Source organism: Amphibalanus amphitrite, unplaced genomic scaffold (genome assembly GCF_019059575.1).
Source record: "Amphibalanus amphitrite isolate SeventyFive unplaced genomic scaffold, NRLGWU_Aamphi_draft 000155F_arrow, whole genome shotgun sequence".
NCBI lineage: Eukaryota > Metazoa > Arthropoda > Thecostraca > Balanomorpha > Balanidae > Amphibalanus > Amphibalanus amphitrite.
The window spans coordinates 54,250-74,818 of record NW_024881650.1 but is presented as its reverse complement, the minus strand read 5'-3'; the positions used below and the strand labels follow the sequence as shown (position 1 = coordinate 74,818).

Here is a 20,569-nt window from a genome sequence, read left to right as displayed (position 1 = left end):
GACTGACGTGCACGGCACCCTATTCGTCGGTCTATAGCGGTGTGCCAAATTTGAGTGCAATCGACCCGGCCGTTTTCGAGATCTGGAAGCGACACCCTGCACGTGCGCACGTGCAGCCTAGGCCCCAATTGACTTGTGCACGGCACTCTATTCGCCGGTTTCTAGCGGTGTACCAAATTGGAGCTCAATCGGCCCCGTCAATTTCAAGATCTGGAAGCGACCCCTACACGTGCGCTGGTGCAGCTGCACCCCAACCGTGGCACATGAAAATACATACTAACTGACTTGTGCACGGCACCCTACTAACCAGTCTCTAGCGGTATGCCAAATTTCAGCACAGTCGACCCAGCCGTTCTTGAGATCTGGAAGCGTCAGCCTGCACGTGCGCACGTGCAAACTGGGTCCCATCTGACTTGTGCACGGCACCCTACTCGCCGAGCCCTAACGGTGTGCCAAGTTTGATCACAATCGGCCCAGCCGTTCTCGAGATCTGGAAGCGTCACCCTGCCCGTGCGCACGTGCAGCGGCACCCCAACCGTGACACATGGAAATGCATTGCGCGGCAGGTGCCTACAACCATGCCAAGTATCAGCGCAATCGGCAAACTAACTACAGTGTTATTAGACTTGTTACCGAACTGACACCTCTTCGTTTTGCACGTGGCACGTGCATTAAGGGTCACCCATACGCACCGAGAGTAGCACACTACGTTTGGGAAAGGAAGAAACTATCCCACACAAAAGACTGCGAGTGAATCGGTCCAGTGGTTGCAGAGATATAAGGTTTGTAAAGGCGCCCCCACGGCGGCCGACTGCTAATATTTAGCAATAATCAGTGTCGCATCCGCACACGGGAGGTATCCCCGTCACCTGTTCGTATATTCTAATGTGGCTGGGTTCAAGTCACAGTCGAGCCCTGATTTTTTACAACTTTTCTTAAAAACGGCACATCGTGCAGTGACGTTCTATACATTGTTGGAAAGAGCATCGAAAGTTGTATATCTTATTAACTTTTCACTTTGGTATATCTGCGACGTAAAACGTTATTAAGCAACAAAGACGCTCCCATTGACTTTCCATGTTAAAATTTTAATTTTCAAATGAATTTTATAAGAAAAAATGAGTTTTGCCAGCTTAACGAAGCATAACGGCATGTACTATGCTCTTTCCTCTACAAGATATAGGAGTTTGGGCGAAATCTATCTCTAAAATTTTGTACAAAGATCAAATGAAAATGTCTCTGCAAAGCCTCGACATCGCCGTCCATTGACTTAACATGGGACACAGCAAAATTTTAACTTTGACCTCGTGCAAAGACACGTTCCGAGATTCTGAGGGGTTTACAGCGCACACTGGCGTGTACCCAAACGTGTTTGCCATAAAATGCTGGGAAGAAAACCACCTCCTTCTTGGCTCGTTTTCCCGCCATTCGCGATCGCGCAAAAAGTGTCCAAAACCCCGTTGACTTAACATGGGGAAAATGGAATCGCACGTGCCACGCGCAAAAGACTTCTTAGCGAGTAGCGACCGGTGCCATCAGGTAGATCGCCTGCGGGAGCCCATACCCTGAACTTTTTACGAAGATTGAGCGATTCGTTTAGGCTGCGACCAAGTTGCCCCAATTCGCGGCCATCTCGATTCGCTGCCAGACTTGCAAAACATAGCCCGGAGAACGACCGCTCCGGTTGTTTTTCAATAGAAAAACACAATTCTAACGAATAGTGTTTGTCTTTTCAAACAACCTGCGGTTACGGAGTGGGTGTGCTAAAATCTGACGTGCACGGCACCCTATTCGCCCGTCTAGAGCGGTGTGCAAAATTTGGGTGCAATCGGCCCGGCCGTTTTCGAGATCTTGAAGCGGCACCCTGCACGTGCGCACGTGCAAGCTGGGTCCCAACTGACTTGTGCACGGCACTCTATTCGCCGGTCTCTAGCGGTGTACCAAATTTAATCGCATTTGGCCCAGCCGTTTCCAAGATCTGGAAACGACCCCTGCACGTGCGCACGTGCAGTTGTACCCCAACCGTGGCACATGAAAATACATACTTACTGACTTGTGCACGGCACCCTACTAACCAGTCTCTAGTGGTATGCCAAATTTGAGCACAGTCGGTCCAGCCGTTCTTGAGATATGGAAGCGTCAGCCTGCACGTGCGCACGTGCAAACTAGGCCCCATCTGACTCGTGCACGGCACCCTACTCGCCGATCCCTAACGGTGTGCCAAGTTTGATCACAATCGGCCCAGCCGTTCTCGAGATCTGGAAGCGTCACCCTGCCCGTGCGCACGTGCAGCGGCACCCCAACCGTGACACATGGAAATGCATTGCACGGCGGGTGCCTACATCCATGCCAAGTATCAGTGCAATCGGCAAACTAACTACAGAGTTATTAGACTTGTTACCGAACTGACACCTCTTCGTTTTGCACGTGGCACGTGCATTAGGGGTCACCCATACGTATCGAGGGTAGCACACTACGTGTGAGAAAGGAAGAAGCTATCCCACACAAAAGACCGCAAGTGAATCGGTCAAGCGGTTGTGGAGATATAAGCTTTGCAAAGGCGCCCCCAGGGCGGCCGACTGCCAATAATTAGCAATAATCAGCGTCGCGTCCGCACATGGGAGGTGTCCCCTTCACCTGTTCGTAACCGCAGGTTGTTTGAAAAGACAAGCGGTTGTGGAGATATAAGCTTTGCAAAGGCGCCCCCAGGGCGGCCGACTGCCAATAATTAGCAATAATCAGCGTCGCGTCCGCACATGGGAGGTGTCCCCTTCACCTGTTCGTAACCGCAGGTTGTTTGAAAAGACAAACACTATTCGTTAGAATTGTGTTTTTCTATTGAAAAACAACCGGAGCGGTCGTTCTCCGGGCTATGTTTTGCAAGTCTGGCCGCGAATTGGGGCAACTTGAGCGGGGCCTAGACGAAATGTACAATCTTCGTAAAAAGTTCAGTGTATGGGCTCCCGGAGGCGATCTACCTTATGGCACCGGTCGCTACTCGCTAAGAAGTCTTTTGCGCGTGGCACGTGCGATTCCATTTTCCCCATGTTAAGTCAATGGGGTTTTGGACACTTTTTGCGCGATCGCCAATAGCGGGAAAACGAGCCAAGAAGGAGGTGGTTTTCTTCCCAGCATTTTATGGCAAACACGTTCCGGTACACGCCCGTGTGCGCCGTATACCCGCCAGAATCTCGTGGCACGTGGCACGTGCGATTCCATTTTCCCCATGTTAAGTCAACGGGGTTTTGGACACTTTTTGCGCGATCGCCAATGGCGGGAAAACGAGCCAAGGAAGGGGTGGTTTTCTTCCCAGCATTTTATGGCAAACACGTTTGGGTACACGCCAGTGTGCGCTGTATACCCCTCAGAATCTCGGAACACCTCTATGCACAAGGTCAAAGTTGGAATTTTGCTGTGTCCCATGTTAAGTCAATGGACGGCGATGCCGAGACTTTGCAGAGACATTTTCATTCGTTCATTGTACAAAATTTTAGAGATAGAATTTGCCCAAACTCTTATAGCTTGTACTGGAAAGAGCGTAGTACATGCTGGTATGCTTCGTTAAGCTGGCAGAAATCGTTTTTTCTAATAAAGTTCGTTGGAAAATGAAAATTTTTAACATGGAAAGTCAATGGGAGCGTCTTTATTCCTCTATAACTTTTATCTTTAGTAAGACATATAGGTGAAAAGTTAATATAATATACAACTTCTGATGCTCTTTCCACTGGTGCATAGAACGTCACTGCACGATGTGCCGTTTTTAAGAGAAGCTGTAAAAAATCAGGGCTCGACTGTGACTTGAACCCAACCACATTAGAGTATACCAGCATCTGCGATGCTGGGCTCCGCATCGCGGGACCGCAGGTTGTTTGAGCAAGCACCTCTGTAACGCCGCAAAAACGACCGCCGTCAAACGAGAGGATGAGCCTTGCACGTGCAGACCGGAGTGGGTGTGCTACGAACTGACGTGCACGGCACCCTATTCGCCCGTCTAGAGCGGTGTGCAAAATTTGGGTGCAATCGGCCCGGCCGTTTTCGAGATCTTGAAGCGGCACCCTGCACGTGCGCACGTGCAAGCTGGGTCCCAACTGACTTGTGCACGGCACTCTATTCGCCGGTCTCTAGCGGTGTACCAAATTTAATCGCATTCGGCCCAGCCGTTTCCAAGATCTGGAAACGACCCCTACACGTGCGCACGTGCAGTTGTACCCCAACCGTGGCACATGAAAATACATACTTACTGACTTGTGCACGGCACCCTACTAACCAGTCTCTAGTGGTATGCCAAATTTGAGCACAGTCGGTCCAGCCGTTCTTGAGATATGGAAGCGTCAGCCTGCACGTGCGCACGTGCAAACTGGGCCCCATCTGACTTGTGCACGGCACCCTACTCGCCGATCCCTAACGGTGTGCCAAGTTTGATCACAATCGGCCCAGCCGTTCTCGAGATCTGGAAGCGTCACCCTGCCCGTGCGCACGTGCAGCGGCACCCCAACCGTGACACATGGAAATGCATTGCACGGCGGGTGCCTACATCCATGCCAAGTATCAGTGCAATCGGCAAACTAACTACAGAGTTATTAGACTTGTTACCGAACTGACACCTCTTCGTTTTGCACGTGGCACGTGCATTAGGGGTCACCCATACGTATCGAGGGTAGCACACTACGTGTGAGAAAGGAAGAAGCTATCCCACACAAAAGACCGCAAGTGAATCGGTCAAGCGGTTGTGGAGATATAAGCTTTGCAATGGCGCCCCCAGGGCGGCCGACTGCCAATAATTAGCAATAATCAGCGTCGCGTCCGCACATGGGAGGTGTCCCCTTCACCTGTTCGTATACTCTAATGTAATTCTAACGAATAGTGTTTGTCTAATGTGGTTGGGTTCAAGTCACAGTCGAGCCCTGATTTTTTACAGCTTCTCTTAAAAACGGCACATCGTGCAGTGACGTTCTATGCACCAGTGGAAAGAGCATCAGAAGTTGTATATTATATTAACTTTTCACCTATATGTCTTACTAAAGATAAAAGTTATAGAGGAATAAAGACGCTCCCATTGACTTTCCATGTTAAAAATTTTCATTTTCCAACGAACTTTATTAGAAAAAACGATTTCTGCCAGCTTAACGAAGCATACCAGCATGTACTACGCTCTTTCCTTTACAAGCTATAAGAGTTTGGGCAAATTCTATCTCTAAAATTTTGTACAATGAACGAATGAAAATGTCTCTGCAAAGTCTCGGCATCGCCGTCCATTGACTTAACATGGGACATAGCAAAATTCCAACTTTGATCTCGTGCAAAGACACGTTCCGAGATTCTGAGGGGTATACAGCGCACACTGGCGTGTACCCAAACGTGTTTGCCATAAAATGCTGGGAAGAAAACCACCTCTTCCTTGGCTCGTTTTCCCGCCATTGGCGATCGCGCAAAAAGTGTCCAAAACCCCGTTCACTTAACATGGGGAAAATGGAATCGCACGTGCCACGTGCCACGAGATTCTGGCGGGTATACAGCGCACACGGGCGTGTACCCAAACGTGTTTGCCATAAAATGCTGGGAAGAAAACCACCTCCTTCTTGGCTCGTTTCCCCGCTATTAGCGATCGCGCAAAAAGTGTCCAAAACCCCGTTCACTTAACATGGGGAAAATGGAATCGCACGTGCCACGCGCAAAAGACTTCTTAGCGAGTAGCGACCGGTGCCATCAGGTAGATCGCCTCCGGGAGCCCATACCCTGAACTTTTTACGAAGATTGAGCGATTCGTCTAGGCCCCGCTCAAGTTGCCCCAATTCGCGGCCAGACTTGCAAAACATAGCCCGGACAACGACCGCTCCGGTTGTTTTTCAATAGAAAAACACAATTCTAACGAATAGTGTTTGTCTTTTCAAACAACCTGCGGTTACAAACGGACTACAATGGTGAGCGAATAGGAAAATCCGTTCCTGATACGCATTTACTTGCTCATGTAACCCCGGTAAGTGATGGCCAGAAAGAAGGGTGTACTGCGTGCCTTTGAGAACAAGTGCGAGATAGGTTTCTGAGAGGAATAACGTAAAGAAGATTACCAATCGCGGCTTTTTCATGAGCCATACCGTTATCTAACGGGGACAAACCCAGAAAGGCTCAGTCAGAGCTTTTGGTTTGCGAGGTGTTGGAGAAGCTCAGTATGTTGTGGGAACTTAACGCTGTTCAGTGTGATTCCGTTGGCTGTTGCGCTGTGGTCCTATGTAGTCTGTAGAAGCATCGTCTATCTCCTCTCGAAAGTAACACTTATTGTATAATTTTGCTAGCTCGCGAAGTTTAGTCCCAAAGTTAAGGAATGTTCATTGTAATTGCATCAATAAATGCAGGGGCCGTATTCACGTCGATCATTTTCGTAAGAATTTTCCTAAGTTTGACCCACTTCTTAAGTAAATTTTTTTAATCACGTGAACTCCGTCGATAAAAACTTACGAAGTGTCGACGTGAATACCAAATTATACTTACGAAAGAAAATCGACTTACGAAGTGGACGTGAATACGGCCCCAGGACCGAAAACAAATGCGCTGTTCTTCGTCTATTTCTTGTTGGGATTCTTAATCGACTGATCTCATTTTCTATTACCGGAAACAACTGTTAATACGTTTAACTACATGGCAACCCTGACTGCGTATAGTATCGCAGGTACGCTGATGTGGCCTTTGGTCGTGGGCATTTACACATGAACCTGCTGCTGCGACCCTTATCGGTCTCCGGATACAGAAGCCCTTGAGAACCGGCGCGGGCGGACCTTTCGGACGAAGTCTTGCCGAGGTGATGCGGGAGGTAGAGGACGGACCGTCCATAGCGCCGGTGAGCTATTCTCTAACTATCTCCCGGAGTCAGGGTGGCTGCAATTTTTTTTTGCGCTGCCCTGGCTTGGCCGGACTGACAAAAATGTAAAAAAATAAAAAAAAATCCCGAAATCCGAGGAGAAAAATAGGGGTAGCTCGTTTTTTTTTTTGTTCCTAAGACTGGACGTTTGAAATTCTCGCCGACTTGCCTGGCGGCGCAATGTTTGCCCCCCCTAAACTCAAATCCTAGATCCGCCACTGGCGCCGGTGCCCCCCCCCCCCCCCCCCTGTTCCGCCGCCTATGCTCTCAGATGCCAACCTGGAATGTCGAGTGTTCGTGAAGGGCAACCAGCATCTGGCCGGGGACAAGTGATGCGCATCAGTACCACCAGACGCTCCAAGGTTTAGTGTGCAATCAGTGCCCACTGTCTTGGTAGATTTGGTGGGCATTCCGCTTTCTCGGTAGGTTTAGTTTGTGTCAGAATGGTCTCAAAAATGTGTGAAATGCCCAGCATTTTGACGTTTTTTGTTTTGCTGTAACGGAGTAACGGACTAAAAGAACTTCCGTTACATTATATGCAGAGGAACGGAGGAACGAGTAACGGAAGTCACGTTTTGAGGGAACGGAGGAACGAGTAACGAAGTTACAATTTTGGGGAACGATGCCCACCTATGCCCGGAAGGAAGCGATCGTGGCGGGCTCAGTCTACGAACCGAGCGGTCACAAAGAGCGGCACCGGCGATCGATTCTATCCGCCGGCCAGAGCTCTGTTCCACCGCCGGGTATAACATCGCCGGCAGTGGCGGCTCAACACCGACCTCCAGGAACCGTCCCGACGTACACAAACTCATCACACACAGAGCGGCACACACGCACACAAACAGAGGATAACACGGCGGGGACAACGGCCGAGGGCACTTCCCGGAAGGAGTTCGGGCGCCACTAGACAGTTCCCCGAACTGGCCGGTAGGACGGTGCAGCGACCCCGTCCACACACATCCACAGTCCACGGGCAGAGGTGGACAGGACAACAGTCCACACACAGAGGTGGACAGGACAGCGACCCTGTCCAATCACATCCACAGTCCACGGGCAGAGGTCGACAGGACAGCGACCCGCTCCACACACATCCACAGTCCACGCGCCGTGGTCGACAGGACAGCGACCCGGTCCACACACATCCACAGTCCATAGTCCACACAAAGTCACGGACAGGACAGCGACCCGGTCCAAACACACCCGCAGTCCACACACAGTGGTCGACAGGACAGCGACCCTGTCCACACACATCCACAGTCCACGCGCAGTGGTCGGACAGGACAGCGACCCTGTCCAGTGTCCACATACATCCACAGTCCACGCGCCGTGGTCGACAGGACAGCGACCCCGTCCACACACATCCTCAGTCTACACAGTGGTCGACAGAACAGCGACCGAGGAGGGTCGATTGGGTATCGTACGGCTCCCCACACGGCTGAGCAGTGCTGATCGCCGGGGCCCGTTACGGACCGTCGGAGATTGATAACGAATGGCGGGAGATGACCAGAAGGGAGGAAATCGTCCAGGAGACAGAAAACACCGGAGAAGGCTGCACGAGGGATTCTAGCGAGAGGGAGACGTGATTGAGTCTGCAATGACAAATTGTCTTTGCCTCTATGTGTTTGGCCTTTTCATTTTTTATGTCATTTTCTGTTATCCTCCCAAAACGTTATTAGAGGAACTATAAGACGAACATTATATTCTACAATTGTAGAATTATACAATGTAGAATTTTATAGAAAAGTCTAGCGTCGCCCTCAAATGCTCTCATTCTTGTCCGTATTTCTGTTCAATGAGTATTGAGATGATTAATTTCGGTAACCAGGCAGGCACACCAAATACATTCTCACCTTTCGATCGGCGGCGATTGTGGCGAACAGTCGTCCGTCCGGTGAAAAGCTCAGCGCGCGCGGCACCGTCTTGCGGCGCGCGAACTCAAACAGGTCCGTGTCCAGCTTGGACTCGAAGCGCACATTGCGCGGGTACTGGTAGTCGTGCTTGGGCCCCGTCCAGTACTCGATCATGCCGGCCTCGTCCGCCGAGACGGCAGCGTGGAACGGCACGTTGTACTGCGATGGAAGGGGGGGGGGGGCGGGAGGAAGAGCTTGTCACTGCAGGTGTCGATGGACGAAGAGCGATCACATAATATTAGCCTTACTTTAATTACGGTGGGTATAAAGCATTTTATCGATTACAAATTATGAGCTCAAGCGGAATATTGGCGTGAAGTGTTTAAATGAATCGACCGAAATGCAGGAAAACGGCTTAAGCAATTAGCCGTGCAGCCCAACATGGAGCCGGTGCAATATGAGTTAGCGCGCTCTGTGCGCATACTGTCAACCCTACGACAACACCTACGACACCTACGACAGAATCAACCATATGTCAACACCTACGGCTACGACAGATTCTGTTCACATCTCGGGATGTTCGCGCTCAAGGCAATAAGCAGCCGGAATAATGACTGTTTGGTCTGCTAGTTGGTATGTTTCCTCCAGCATCACGGTCTGCCTAAAACAGCGACGTGCTTAAGACGGTCACTGCTATGGCATTGCCGCTCTCATATTCCTTGGGGAGGGTTGGACGTGGGTGAGATATAGACATCATAGACCCCGGTGCGGTCAGAGTGGCTACTCTGTGGTACCGGCTAAGGCCGACAGACAGCGGATGGAGCGTCGTACCTGGATCAGCACCACCGGCTTGGTGTGCAGCTTGGCGAAGGTGTGCAGCGGCTCACTGCCCGCCCGGCCGTCGTACACGTGGATCTGCGGCGAGTCCGCCTCCGAGCTGCCGACAGCGACATCTAGTGAGGGGAGCGACACCGGGGCCGCCGCACAAGGCCGAGGAATAAACACACGAAGATATGTATAGCCACTTCTACAAACTTCCTAACCGATACTACCGCAGTATTGAGGGGTGTCGGCTGGATCAGAGGGTAGTGCCAGCTGTGTTTGATCAGCTGCTGTCGGTCTAAGAGTGGAGCCTACCTACTACGTATGCGCCGTAAGACGTGTGATCTAAAAGGGGCAGGTAACTGGTACGTTAAGGTCTACTTGAGGATGAATTGCGCAGTCACGGATAAAGATCCTGAGAGTAGGCAGATCTCCGTAAATAACAGTTCACGGCCTATCGCAGCCAGACCATTCTCGAGAAGATTCTGGTGACTTTGTGGCAATGTTTTTTTTTTTCGGCGGGAGATCTAGTGCTCTACTGGGGACACCTCACAGTGCTGCGGTACCTACATGGCGAGGGCGGCGAGCGCGTCACCGGCGGCGTGCACCCACTGGCAGCAGCGTGGCACGTACGGCAGCTTCATCATGTTGATCATGTCTGGCGGAGAGGCGGGCCGGCGGCGTTACAGGCGGGCCGGGGCAGCAGCGGTACAGGACGGGTCACACGCGGGCCGGGGCAGCAGCGGCACACGGTACAGGGTGGATCACACACGGGGGCCAGGGCAGCAGCCCGGTACAGGGCGGGTCACACGGGGGCCGAGGCAGCAGCGGTACATGGTACAGGGCGGTGTCACACGCGGGCCGGGGCAGCTGTAGCGGTATACGGTACATGGGCGGGTCACACGCGGGCCGGGGCAGCAGCGGTACAGGGCGGGTCACACGCGGGCCGGGGCAGCAGCGGTACACGGTACATGGGCGGGTCACACGCGGGCCGGGGCAGCAGCGGTACAGGGCGGGTCACAGGCGGGCCGGGGCAGCAGCCCGGTACAGGGCGGGTCACACGCGGGCCGGGGCAGCAGCGGTACATGGTACAGGGCGGGTCACACGCGGACCGGGGCGGCGGCACAGGGCGGAACCAGACACACCAAGCGGCCTACGGTACACCCAGGGACCAGTCCCAGCAGCGAGAAGCAACGTTGTAATTCTCCACTGTCCACAACAGTACGCTTTCACAGGCATTGCGTTCAATCACTTTGAAAATGACATTTAATGAGATGCTAGCGACCGCCGGCTAATTGATCTCACCGAAGTTGATGACGTCGAATATTTTGACGCTCTTGTCGGCCGAGATGGTGCAGAGGAGAGCACCGGTGCCGCTGGCGGCCATGTCCTGCACGGCGCCCAGGTGAGCGCGGAAGTGCTTCACGAACTCGATACCCACCTCCTCCTTACGCCAGAACTTGACGTGGCCGTCACTGCTAGCCGTGACGATGAAGTCCGTCCTACGTCAGAGCAGAACAGGTCAGTACACTGGCCGGGCTCTGGACAGAAGAGCTAATTGTTCTCCAACTCCATACTCCAGTAAGTAATACTAAACAACTGACTTATAAATGGATACAGTTTAGTTAATCATTCCCAGCAATGAGGAGACAGAGCAGTGAATGCAAAATCAACAAAAAATGACCAGTTTAACAACCAGCCAGCGCTGGGTGGTGATTGTCTGACTCACTTGGTGCAGACCAGGTGGGTGACCACATCACGGTGCATGAAGCTCTTCTCGTAGCAGTCTGTGGATGGGAGGTTCTCCAGGTACACCTCTTCAAACTCCAACACTGAAAACAAGGCACAATGCATAACAACCAGTGCAATGAATATTGCCCAACATTAACACCATGATCACATATGAGAAGAGTTTACAAGAATCAAGGGTTGGAAGAACCAAGCTTTCAATTCATTGAAATGTATTAGGTATGTTTGAAAAATTAAAAGCTTCAGAACTGGAGCACATTAGGAACTATAGATCTGGTCATTCTGGCATGTGAAATTGTTCTTTGTTGCCATAGAGTCCTAAGAAGACAGACCTTTTTGTTTTTTGACAGGTGCTGCCTCTGAAGGCATGGGCCCGATCCATCCATCATCGTCCTCCCCAGCATCTGCCTCTGCCTCATCATGGCTTCTCTTGGGGGCCTCAGACTTCCTCGAATCTTCTGTTTGGCCCTTTTCTTCACTACCACTCTCCTTGGGAGTTAATGCACTGCTGTCACCATCACCGTGCTGCTGTGGTCTGCGTTTCTGCTTCTCCTCATCTGATTCTCCACCACTGCTATTTGACTTTGAATCAGAATCTGACATCTCTGGACTGAAACGTTGAGACACATGTAGGTTCAAGGAAGTAAAGGTTTTAATCACTGGAATGCTGATGCATGTTCAAACAACTGAGAGCCCTCGAGCTGGAGAGAATTTGGAAGTTTTTAAATCAATTAATTTCAGTTTTTTGCTTGCTCATGCTGATGCTATGAATTATCAGTTACCAGTCAGTGGCGTATCCAAGGGGGGATCCTGGGGGTCCTAGGATCCCCCCTGGAGCCTAGAAAAAAGTTTTTTTTTTATAACACGGAAAAAAATTGAAATGACTTCAAGGGCCCTTTTGACCACTTCCCATTTTATTCGCTAAAAGAAAAAGTATTGTAGAACTCTTTTAGGGACCCTTTGAGGATTATTAGAGGACACATTTAGGCCAATGATGGACCTTGTGAAGTATACAGAGGGCCCTCTCAGGTACACAGAGGGCCCTTTCAGGCACACAGAGGGCCCTCTCAGGCACACAGGGGCCCTCTCAGGCACACAAAGGCCCTCTGAGACACACAAAGGCCCTCTGAGACACACAAAGGGCCCTCTCAGGCACACAGACGGTCCTCTGAGAATCACAGAGGGCCCTTCCAGGCACACAGAGGGCCCTCTCAGGCACACAGAGGGCCCTCTCAGGCACACAGAGGGCCCTCTCAGGCACACAGAGGGCCCTCTCAGGCACACAGAGGGCCCTCTCACGCTCACAGAGGGCCCTCTCAGGCACACATAGGGCCCTCTCAGGCACACAGAGGGCCCTCTCAGGCACACAGAGGGCCCTCTCAGGTACATAGAGGTCCCTCTCAGGCACACAGAGGGCCCTCTCAGGCTCACAGAGGGCCCTCTCAGGCACACAGAGGGCCCTCTCAGGCACACAGAGGGTCCTCTCAGGCACACAGAGGGCCCTCTAGGGCTCACAGAGGGCCCTCTCAGGCACACATAGGGCCTTCTCAGGCACACAGAGGGCCCTCTCAGGCAAACAGAGGGCCCTCTCAGGTACACAGAGGGCCCTTTCAGGCACATAGAGGGCGCTCTCAGGTACACAGAGGGTCCTCTTAGACACACAGAGGGCCCTCTCAGGCAAACAGAGGGCTCTCTCAGGTACACAGAGGGCCCTTTCAGGCACACAGAGGGCCCTCTCAGGCTCACAGAGGGCCATCTCAGGCACACATAGGGCCCTCTCAGGCACACAGAGGGCCCTCTCAGGTACACAGAGGGCCCTTTCAGGCACACAGAGGGCCCTCTCAGGCTCACAGAGGGCCCTCTCAGGCACACATAGGGCCTCTCAGGCACACAGAGTGCCCTCTCAGGCACACATAGGGCTCTCTCAGGCACACAGAGGGTTCTCTGAGACACACAGAGGGTCCTTTCAGGCAAACAGAGGGCCGTCTCAGGTACACAGAGAGCCCTCTCAGGCACACATAGGGCCCTCTCAGGCACACAGAGGGCCCTCGCAGGCAAACAGAGGGCCCTCGCAGGCAAACAGAGGGCCCTCGCAGGCAAACAGAGGGCCCTCTCAGGTACACAGAGGGCCCTCGCAGGCAAACAGAGGACCCTTTCAGGCACACAGAGGGCCCTCTCAAACACACAGAGGGCCCTCTCAGGTACTCAGGGGGCCTCCCAGGCACACAAAGGGCCCTCTAAGACCAGCAGAGGGCCCCTTAAGACGAACAGAAGGCCCTCTGAGGTACGAGGGTCAATGTCAGGCCACAAGGTACCCTAAGAGGCCACCAGACGGCCCTCTTAAATCAAAGATGGTCCCTGGAGGTCACCAAAGGGCCCTCTGAGGTGAACATAGGGCCCTCTGAGATCGAAGAGATCAAAGAGATCAAAGAGGGCCCTCTAAGGCGAATGGAGGACCTTCAAGGGCGACAAAGTGCCCTCTGAGGCCACTGGAGGGCCTTCTGAGGTGATATGAGGCTATGTCAGACCACCATGAGCCCTATGAGGTCATCAGGCCCTCTGAGATCAAAGAGGGTCCTTGGAAGTCATCGGAGGACCCCTTAAGGCTCATTGAGGCGAACAAAGGCCAGAGGGCCCCCTTAGACACCACAAAGAAGTAAAAAAGATCCCTCTGAGGTCAAAGACAGCTCTCTGAGATGTAATAGGGCCATTTGAGGCCTCCGAGGGCCCTCAGATGCCACAGAGAGGCGCCCTCTGATGCCAAAATAGGGTCCTCTGAAGTCTAAATCCACCAGAGGGCCCTCTGAGGCGAACAGAGGGCCCTAACATCCACCTCAAAGAGGGCCCTCTGAAAATCAACTGGCCCTCGGAGTCAGTGTCCCAAAATCGTATTTTGGCTTGGGTGTCAGAGGGGGGAAAGGTCACCCAAAAGAGGGATAAGAGTGGACAATTGTCAGTCACAGGGCAGTCGGAGCCCTCTGAGAAGGCCACTTGAGCCTTACAACAGAGGGCCCTCTGAGGTGATAAGAAGGCTATGTCAGGCCACTATGGGCTCTATGAGGTCATCAGGCACTCTGAGGAAAAAGCTGGCCCTCTGAGGCGAACAGAGGGCCCTTGGACAATCAGAGAACTTTTTAGGTCAACTAGGGGCCTTATGAGGCCAGCAAAGGGACCCTTTGGGACACAAACAGGGCCTCTCAGGCACCCGGAGGGACCTCTTTTCTAAGGCAAACAGGGGGTCACCTTAGATGATATGAGGGCTATTTTAGGCCACTAGGGGCCTCATGTATTAGACCAACATACGGTCATTTGAAGTAAAAGAGAACCTTTTGAGGTAAAAAGGGCCCCTGGAGAGAAAACAGTGGGATCTTTCAGGTACCCAGAAGGTCCATGGAGGCCACTAGAGGACCCTTTAAGGCCAGTGATGGTCTTCAGAGGCCATCAGAGGGTCCCTCTGAGGGTAACAGAGGGTCCTTAAGACGACCAGAGGCCCTCCGTGAAAATGCGGGCGTCACAAGGCCCGGTTTGCATCAAAGGTCAGGTAGCTATGCCCAGTTTTGGCTCTCTGTTGCCTGCCGACGTGTTCCGAGCTGTCGCAAAAAAAAACGATGTGGTGGCACCCACGCCCCCCCCCCCCCCCCCCGGCCGGCCAGGGTCCTTCTAACCAGGGATTCGGAGGCGTGGAAATTTCAGACGGCTCCTGCTCCGGCTCCGGAGAAAAAAAAATCGGTTTCGGCTCCGGCTCCGGCTCCGGCTTCGACTCCAGTACTCAGTTCATCCTTTATACAAATACATACGGGTGTAAAAGAAAAGATGAAGGATTGGTTGACGTTGCTTCTGTATTTGCATAACAAGGCTATTTTGAATACCACATATTTTACTGCCTAGTGCCTTGTAGGTACTGTGAAACCGAACTAGGTCAATAATGTTTTCCTCTTAAAAAAGCAAAAAAAAAAAAACAGCCGGAGTCGCCGCCTTTTTTGCCGCTCCGGCTCCGGCTCCGGGCTATATTGTTTCACGGCTCCGGCTCCGGCTCCAGGCAAAATATGCCGGCACCGGCGGCTCCTCCGGCTCCAGCTTCGGCTCCGCACCCCTGCATCTATAACTCGGCTTCTGAGCCACGTACCAACACGCCTAAGGCAGTGTTCCAAGGGACGCAAGCAAACAATAATGACGAAATTACGCCTGTCACTTTTTAGATCAGTTCAAAATTCAGTTCACATAGGTCATCCAAGGTTAAATTTCGTCAATTTTCAGGTCCAATTTCGACAATTTTCAACAAACCACCGCATGATTCGGAAATGAATAGAGCTACAGTACCGGGGAAAAGCGTAGTTAATAGCTCTTTTAACACCCCTTTCGCCGTTTCCATCCTCAGGACATTCAAATCCTTCTCCTCCATGCCGCAACCCCTGATCCGGACTGGACCTGGGCGGGCAACTTTATTCCATGCGGGCGGCTCCCATTGGAGCGCACTGCAGCTCCTAAGGAAGCACACTCGTAACCGGGTGCAGTGAGCACTTGGGAGGCTGGTCGGCCTGTCCTGTTGGACAGGCTCAGCCCCAGTGAGTCACCAAGGTGCCCGCCCAGACCAATGTCTCCCTCAATTCCTATCATCCCTCCGGCCCTGAAATGGTCTCGTTAGACCGAAAGCCGAAGGGCCTGGATCCAACCCAACAAAACAAACAAAGCTCTTTTAACGCTCTTTCTGTAAACTGTGCTCAGATTTGACCTAAGCCTGTTAATTCTACACTTTTTTATATAGGAACATTTTCATGTTTCAACAGCTCTGTAGGCCTGATAGCTCTTCCTGCGAAACCTTTTTTGGGTCGAAAATGGCAGAACATGACGTCATTCTGACGTATTTGCGGCCAACCTATCATAGCCTCTGGAAAAAGGTCACAATGTGTAAAATGGATGCCCGGAGAGGTCCTAAAAGTTTGGTTGCGATATCTGCAGTCATTTAGGAGATAGCTACGGAAGAGGACAGGGGACCGTTTCGCCCCCCCCCCCTACGGGGCGCGGGCTAATGCCCTTTCACCTCAGGCTTCAAGGGCCCTTTTGCCACTTAAGGGCCCTTTCAACCCAGTCAGTCAAGGGCCCTTTTGACTTCGGATCCCCCCTGAGAGAAATCCTAGATACGCCGCTGTTACCAGTAAGGCGCACCTAAAATCAATGCCTGTGCAGTAGATAGGTACTTGGAAGTTGGAACTATAAACTGTGCTTTCACATCCATTGATGAGCCACACCACACTTATATGGCATTCAGGCGCAAGCCTAGGCAAATATTTGAACAATGCAACACAAGTTTAAATTGAGTTAACAATAGTGTTAGAGTTCAAACTTCAAGTAGTTTTTAATTAAGATGCCAGGCAAGCAACAACTTAAAGTGACGTTTAAACACTAAAAATAATCTTCAATCAAGTTTTACTTCAAGATCCATGACAAAGAAGCATAATTTGTAACATGGAACACCCACCGTAGCTTTCTACTAGAGCCTTGTGGCAAAATAAGGTGCCTTGGTTTATATAAACTTCAAAGAAAAAGATGGAGTGAGAGATCCTGACTAGCTCCAATTATCAAAACCCGCTTAATTTCTTTCAAAACTGTCAATGCTTGGTACAGCAGTTACCAAGAAAAGAAAAATGGTACCAGTAGCCCTTAACTCTTCTGAACTATCTGTTTATTTTGATTGCACTATATGACCAATATATGACTGACCTTCCTGACATTGCAATTTTTGTTTTAGTAGCCTCCAGTCGCTTCTTATTGCGCTAGGAAAGTAACAAGCACGCCAATTACACAGCCATTTAAAACACTGCTATAAGTGAAATAGGGACACTTCTTCGCTTTATTCACTAGCTCATTTGAATTAATTGAAACTATTGGAGTTTTATCTATAGATTATTGGAAAATTATTGTTTTATAAAAATCTCAAGCATTATTTAATTTCATCTGAAGGGCTTTGCTGAAAAAACGTTTTAAATTCGTGCAGCAAATGGTAGCTCATTCACAAGCCTTGAATAGGCCAAATGAAGCTTAGTTTTTTAAAAACAAAAGTTTAAATGTCCTGAAATCATTCCACTGGTGACTCAAAATGTTTTGGAATGCAAACAACCCATAAATAATTCTTTTGATTTCTGCTGAACCAAACATGAGTTCAGTTATTTGAGTACGTCTGTCAAACTAGCAGCGAGCAGCGAGCAGCGAGTCCAGCAGCGAGAAACGGGCCATCCTGATTTAGCTGAAAATTGGCTCACAGAGCCTTCTCAGTACGCTGATTCCGAAAATCATGGTCTCTAGGGTGGAAATATTGACCGTTCTCGAGATAGAACCCTCTAAAGTTCTTACCACCCATGACCGGGCCATCCCGATTTGGCTGAAAATTGGCTCATAGAGCCTTCTCAGCACGCTGATTCCGAAAATCATGGTCTCTAGGGTGGAAATATTGACCGTTCTCGAGATAGAACCCTCTAAAGTTCTTACCACCCATGACCGGGCCATCCCGATTTGGCTGAAAATTGGCTCACAGAGCCTTCTCAGCACGCTGATTCCGAAAATTATGGTCTCTAGGGTGGAAATATTGACCGTTCTCGAGATAGAACCCTCTAAAGTTCTTACCACCCATGACCGGGCCATCCCGATTTGGCTGAAAATTGGCTCACAGAGCCTTCTCAGCACGCTGATTCCGAAAATCATGGTCTCTAGGGTGGAAATATTGACCGTTCTCGAGATAGAACCCTCTAAAGTTCTTACCACCCATGACCGGGCCATCCCGATTTGGCTGAAAATTGGCTCACAGAGCCTTCTCAGCACGCTGATTCCGAAAATCATGGTCTCTAGGGTGGAAATATTGACCGTTCTCGAGATAGAACCCTCTAAAGTTCTTACCACCCATGACCGGGCCATCCCGATTTTGCTTAAAATTGGCTCACAGAGCCTTCTCAGCACGCTGATTCCGAAAATCATGGTCTCTAGGTTGGAAATATTGACCGTTCTCGAGATAGAACCCTCTAAAGTTCTTACCACCCATGACCGGGCCATCCCGATTTGGCTGAAAATTGGCTCATAGAGCCTTCTCAGCACGCTGATTCCGAAAATCATGGTCTCTAGGGTGGAAATATTGACCGTTCTCGAGATAGAACCCTCTAAAGTTCTTACCACCCATGACCGGGCCATCCCGATTTGGCTGAAAATTGGCTCACAGAGCCTTCTCAGCACGCTGATTCCGAAAATTATGGTCTCTAGGGTGGAAATATTGACCGTTCTCGAGATAGAACCCTCTAAAGTTCTTACCACCCATGACCGGGCCATCCCGATTTGGCTGAAAATTGGCTCACAGAGCCTTCTCAGCACGCTGATTCCGAAAATTATGGTCTCTAGGGTGGAAATATTGACCGTTCTCGAGATAGAACCCTCTAAAGTTCTTACCACCCATGACCGGGCCATCCCGATTTGGCTGAAAATTGGCTCACAGAGCCTTCTCAGCACGCTGATTCCGAAAATCATGGTCTCTAGGGTGGAAATATTGACCGTTCTCGAGATAGAACCCTCTAAAGTTCTTACCACCCATGACCGGGCCATCCCGATTTGGCTGAAAATTGGCTCACAGAGCCTTCTCAGCACGCTGATTCCGAAAATCATGGTCTCTAGGGTGGAAATATTGACCGTTCTCGAGATAGAACCCTCTAAAGTTCTTACCACCCATGACCGGGCCATCCCGATTTTGCTTAAAATTGGCTCACAGAGCCTTCTCAGCACGCTGATTCCGAAAATCATGGTCTCTAGGGTGGAAATATTGACCGTTCTCGAGATAGAACCCTCTAAAGTTCTTACCACCCATGACCGGGCCATCCCGATTTGGCTGAAAATTGGCTCAGAGAGCCTTCTCAGCACGCTGACTCCGAAAATCATGGTCTCTAGGGTGGAAATATTGACCGTTCTCGAGATAGAACCCTCTAAAGTTCTTACCACCCAAGACCGGGCCATCCCGATTTGGCTGAAAATTGGCTCACAGAGCCTTCTCAGCACGCTGATTCCGAAAATCATGGTCTGAAGTTGCTATATGTTAGCGTCACCTGGTGGGCAGTTTTAGAAGATTGAACAAAATGCGGTTCTAATATGTTGTAGGTACATTAATTGTGCGTTGAATGACACCAGAAACTTGATGATCGGTTCAGTGGTTTAAAGTCCAGAACCTTCGAAAGACACCAATGTTTCGTGTACCAACCCTTAAGTGTTTCTGACCTAAGAGTCAATGTAGAGGGGTACTCAGCTGCTTCTCCTGCCTAAACTAAAGATGGATGATGGATGGTGGATGGTGGATGGATGGATTGACGCCTAAACTGGCCCGGTCATGGATGGTAAGAACTTTAGAGGGTTCTATCTCGAGAACGGTCAATATTTCCACCCTAGAGACCATGATTTTCGGAATCAGCGTGCTGAGAAGGCTCTGTGAGCCAATTTTAAGCAAAATCGGGATGGCCCGGTCATGGGTGGTAAGAACTTTAGAGGGTTCTATCTCGAGAACGGTCAAGATTTCCACCCTAGAGACCATGATTTTCGGAATCAGCGTGCTGAGAAGGCTCTGTGAGCAAATTTTAAGGAAAATCGGGATGGCCCGGTCATGGGTGGTAAGAACTTTAGAGGGTTCTATCTCGAGAACGGTCAATATTTCCACCCTAGAGACCATGATTTTCGGAATCAGCGTGCTGAGAAGGCTCTGTGAGCCAAATTTCAGCTAAATCGGGATGGCCCGTTTCTCGCTGCTGGACTCGCTGCGAGGGTTCTGTCTCGAGAACGGTCAATATTTCCATCCTAGAGACCATGATTTTCGGAATCAGCGTGCTGAGAAGGCTGTGTGAGCCAATTTTCAGCCAAATCGGGATGGTCCGGTCATGGGTGGTAAGAACTTTAGATGGTTCTATCTCGAGAACGGTCAATATTTCCACCCTAGAGACCATGATTCTCGGAATCAGCGTGCTGAGAAGGCTCTGTGAGCCAAATTTCAGCTAAATCGGGATGGCCCGTTTCTCGCTGCTGGACTCGCTGCGAGGGTTCTATCTCGAGAACGGTCAATATTTCCACCCTAGAGACCATGATTTTCGGATTCAGCGTGCTGAGAAGGCTCTGTGAGCCAATTTTCAGCCAAATCGGGATGGCCCGGTCTTGGGTGGTAAGAACTTTAGAGGGTTCTATCTCGAGAACGGTCAATATTTCCACCCTAGGGACCATGATTTTCGGAATCAGCGTGCTGAGAAGGCTCTGTGAGTCAAATTTCAGCTAAATCGGG

At 50.7% G+C, this 20,569-nt stretch overlaps 1 protein-coding gene across 5 annotated transcripts in view; it reads right to left on the bottom strand.

The window, feature by feature from the left end:
• The window catches only part of LOC122383105 (peptidylprolyl isomerase domain and WD repeat-containing protein 1-like), a 76,878-nt gene extending 59,835 nt beyond the window's left edge, over nucleotides 1-17,043 (bottom strand). Inside the window, exons 1-7 of one of the 5 annotated variants that reach the window (XM_043369238.1) lie at nucleotides 16,999-17,043; nucleotides 11,610-11,887; nucleotides 11,258-11,360; nucleotides 10,834-11,030; nucleotides 10,099-10,186; nucleotides 9,538-9,643; nucleotides 8,707-8,925 (exon numbers count right to left, since the gene is read on the bottom strand). In XM_043369238.1, the coding sequence (XP_043225173.1) occupies nucleotides 8,707-8,925; nucleotides 9,538-9,643; nucleotides 10,099-10,186; nucleotides 10,834-11,030; nucleotides 11,258-11,360; nucleotides 11,610-11,887; nucleotides 16,999-17,009 (1,002 nt within the window). In that variant the 5' untranslated portion in view covers nucleotides 17,010-17,043. Of the gene's footprint in view, nucleotides 1-8,706; nucleotides 8,926-9,537; nucleotides 9,644-10,098; nucleotides 10,187-10,833; nucleotides 11,031-11,257; nucleotides 11,361-11,609; nucleotides 11,897-16,756 lie in introns of all 5 variants that reach the window. The other 4 variants (XM_043369242.1, XM_043369243.1, XM_043369241.1 and 1 more) reach the window with 4 other exon arrangements.
• Between the last annotated feature and the right edge of the window lie 3,526 nt (nucleotides 17,044-20,569).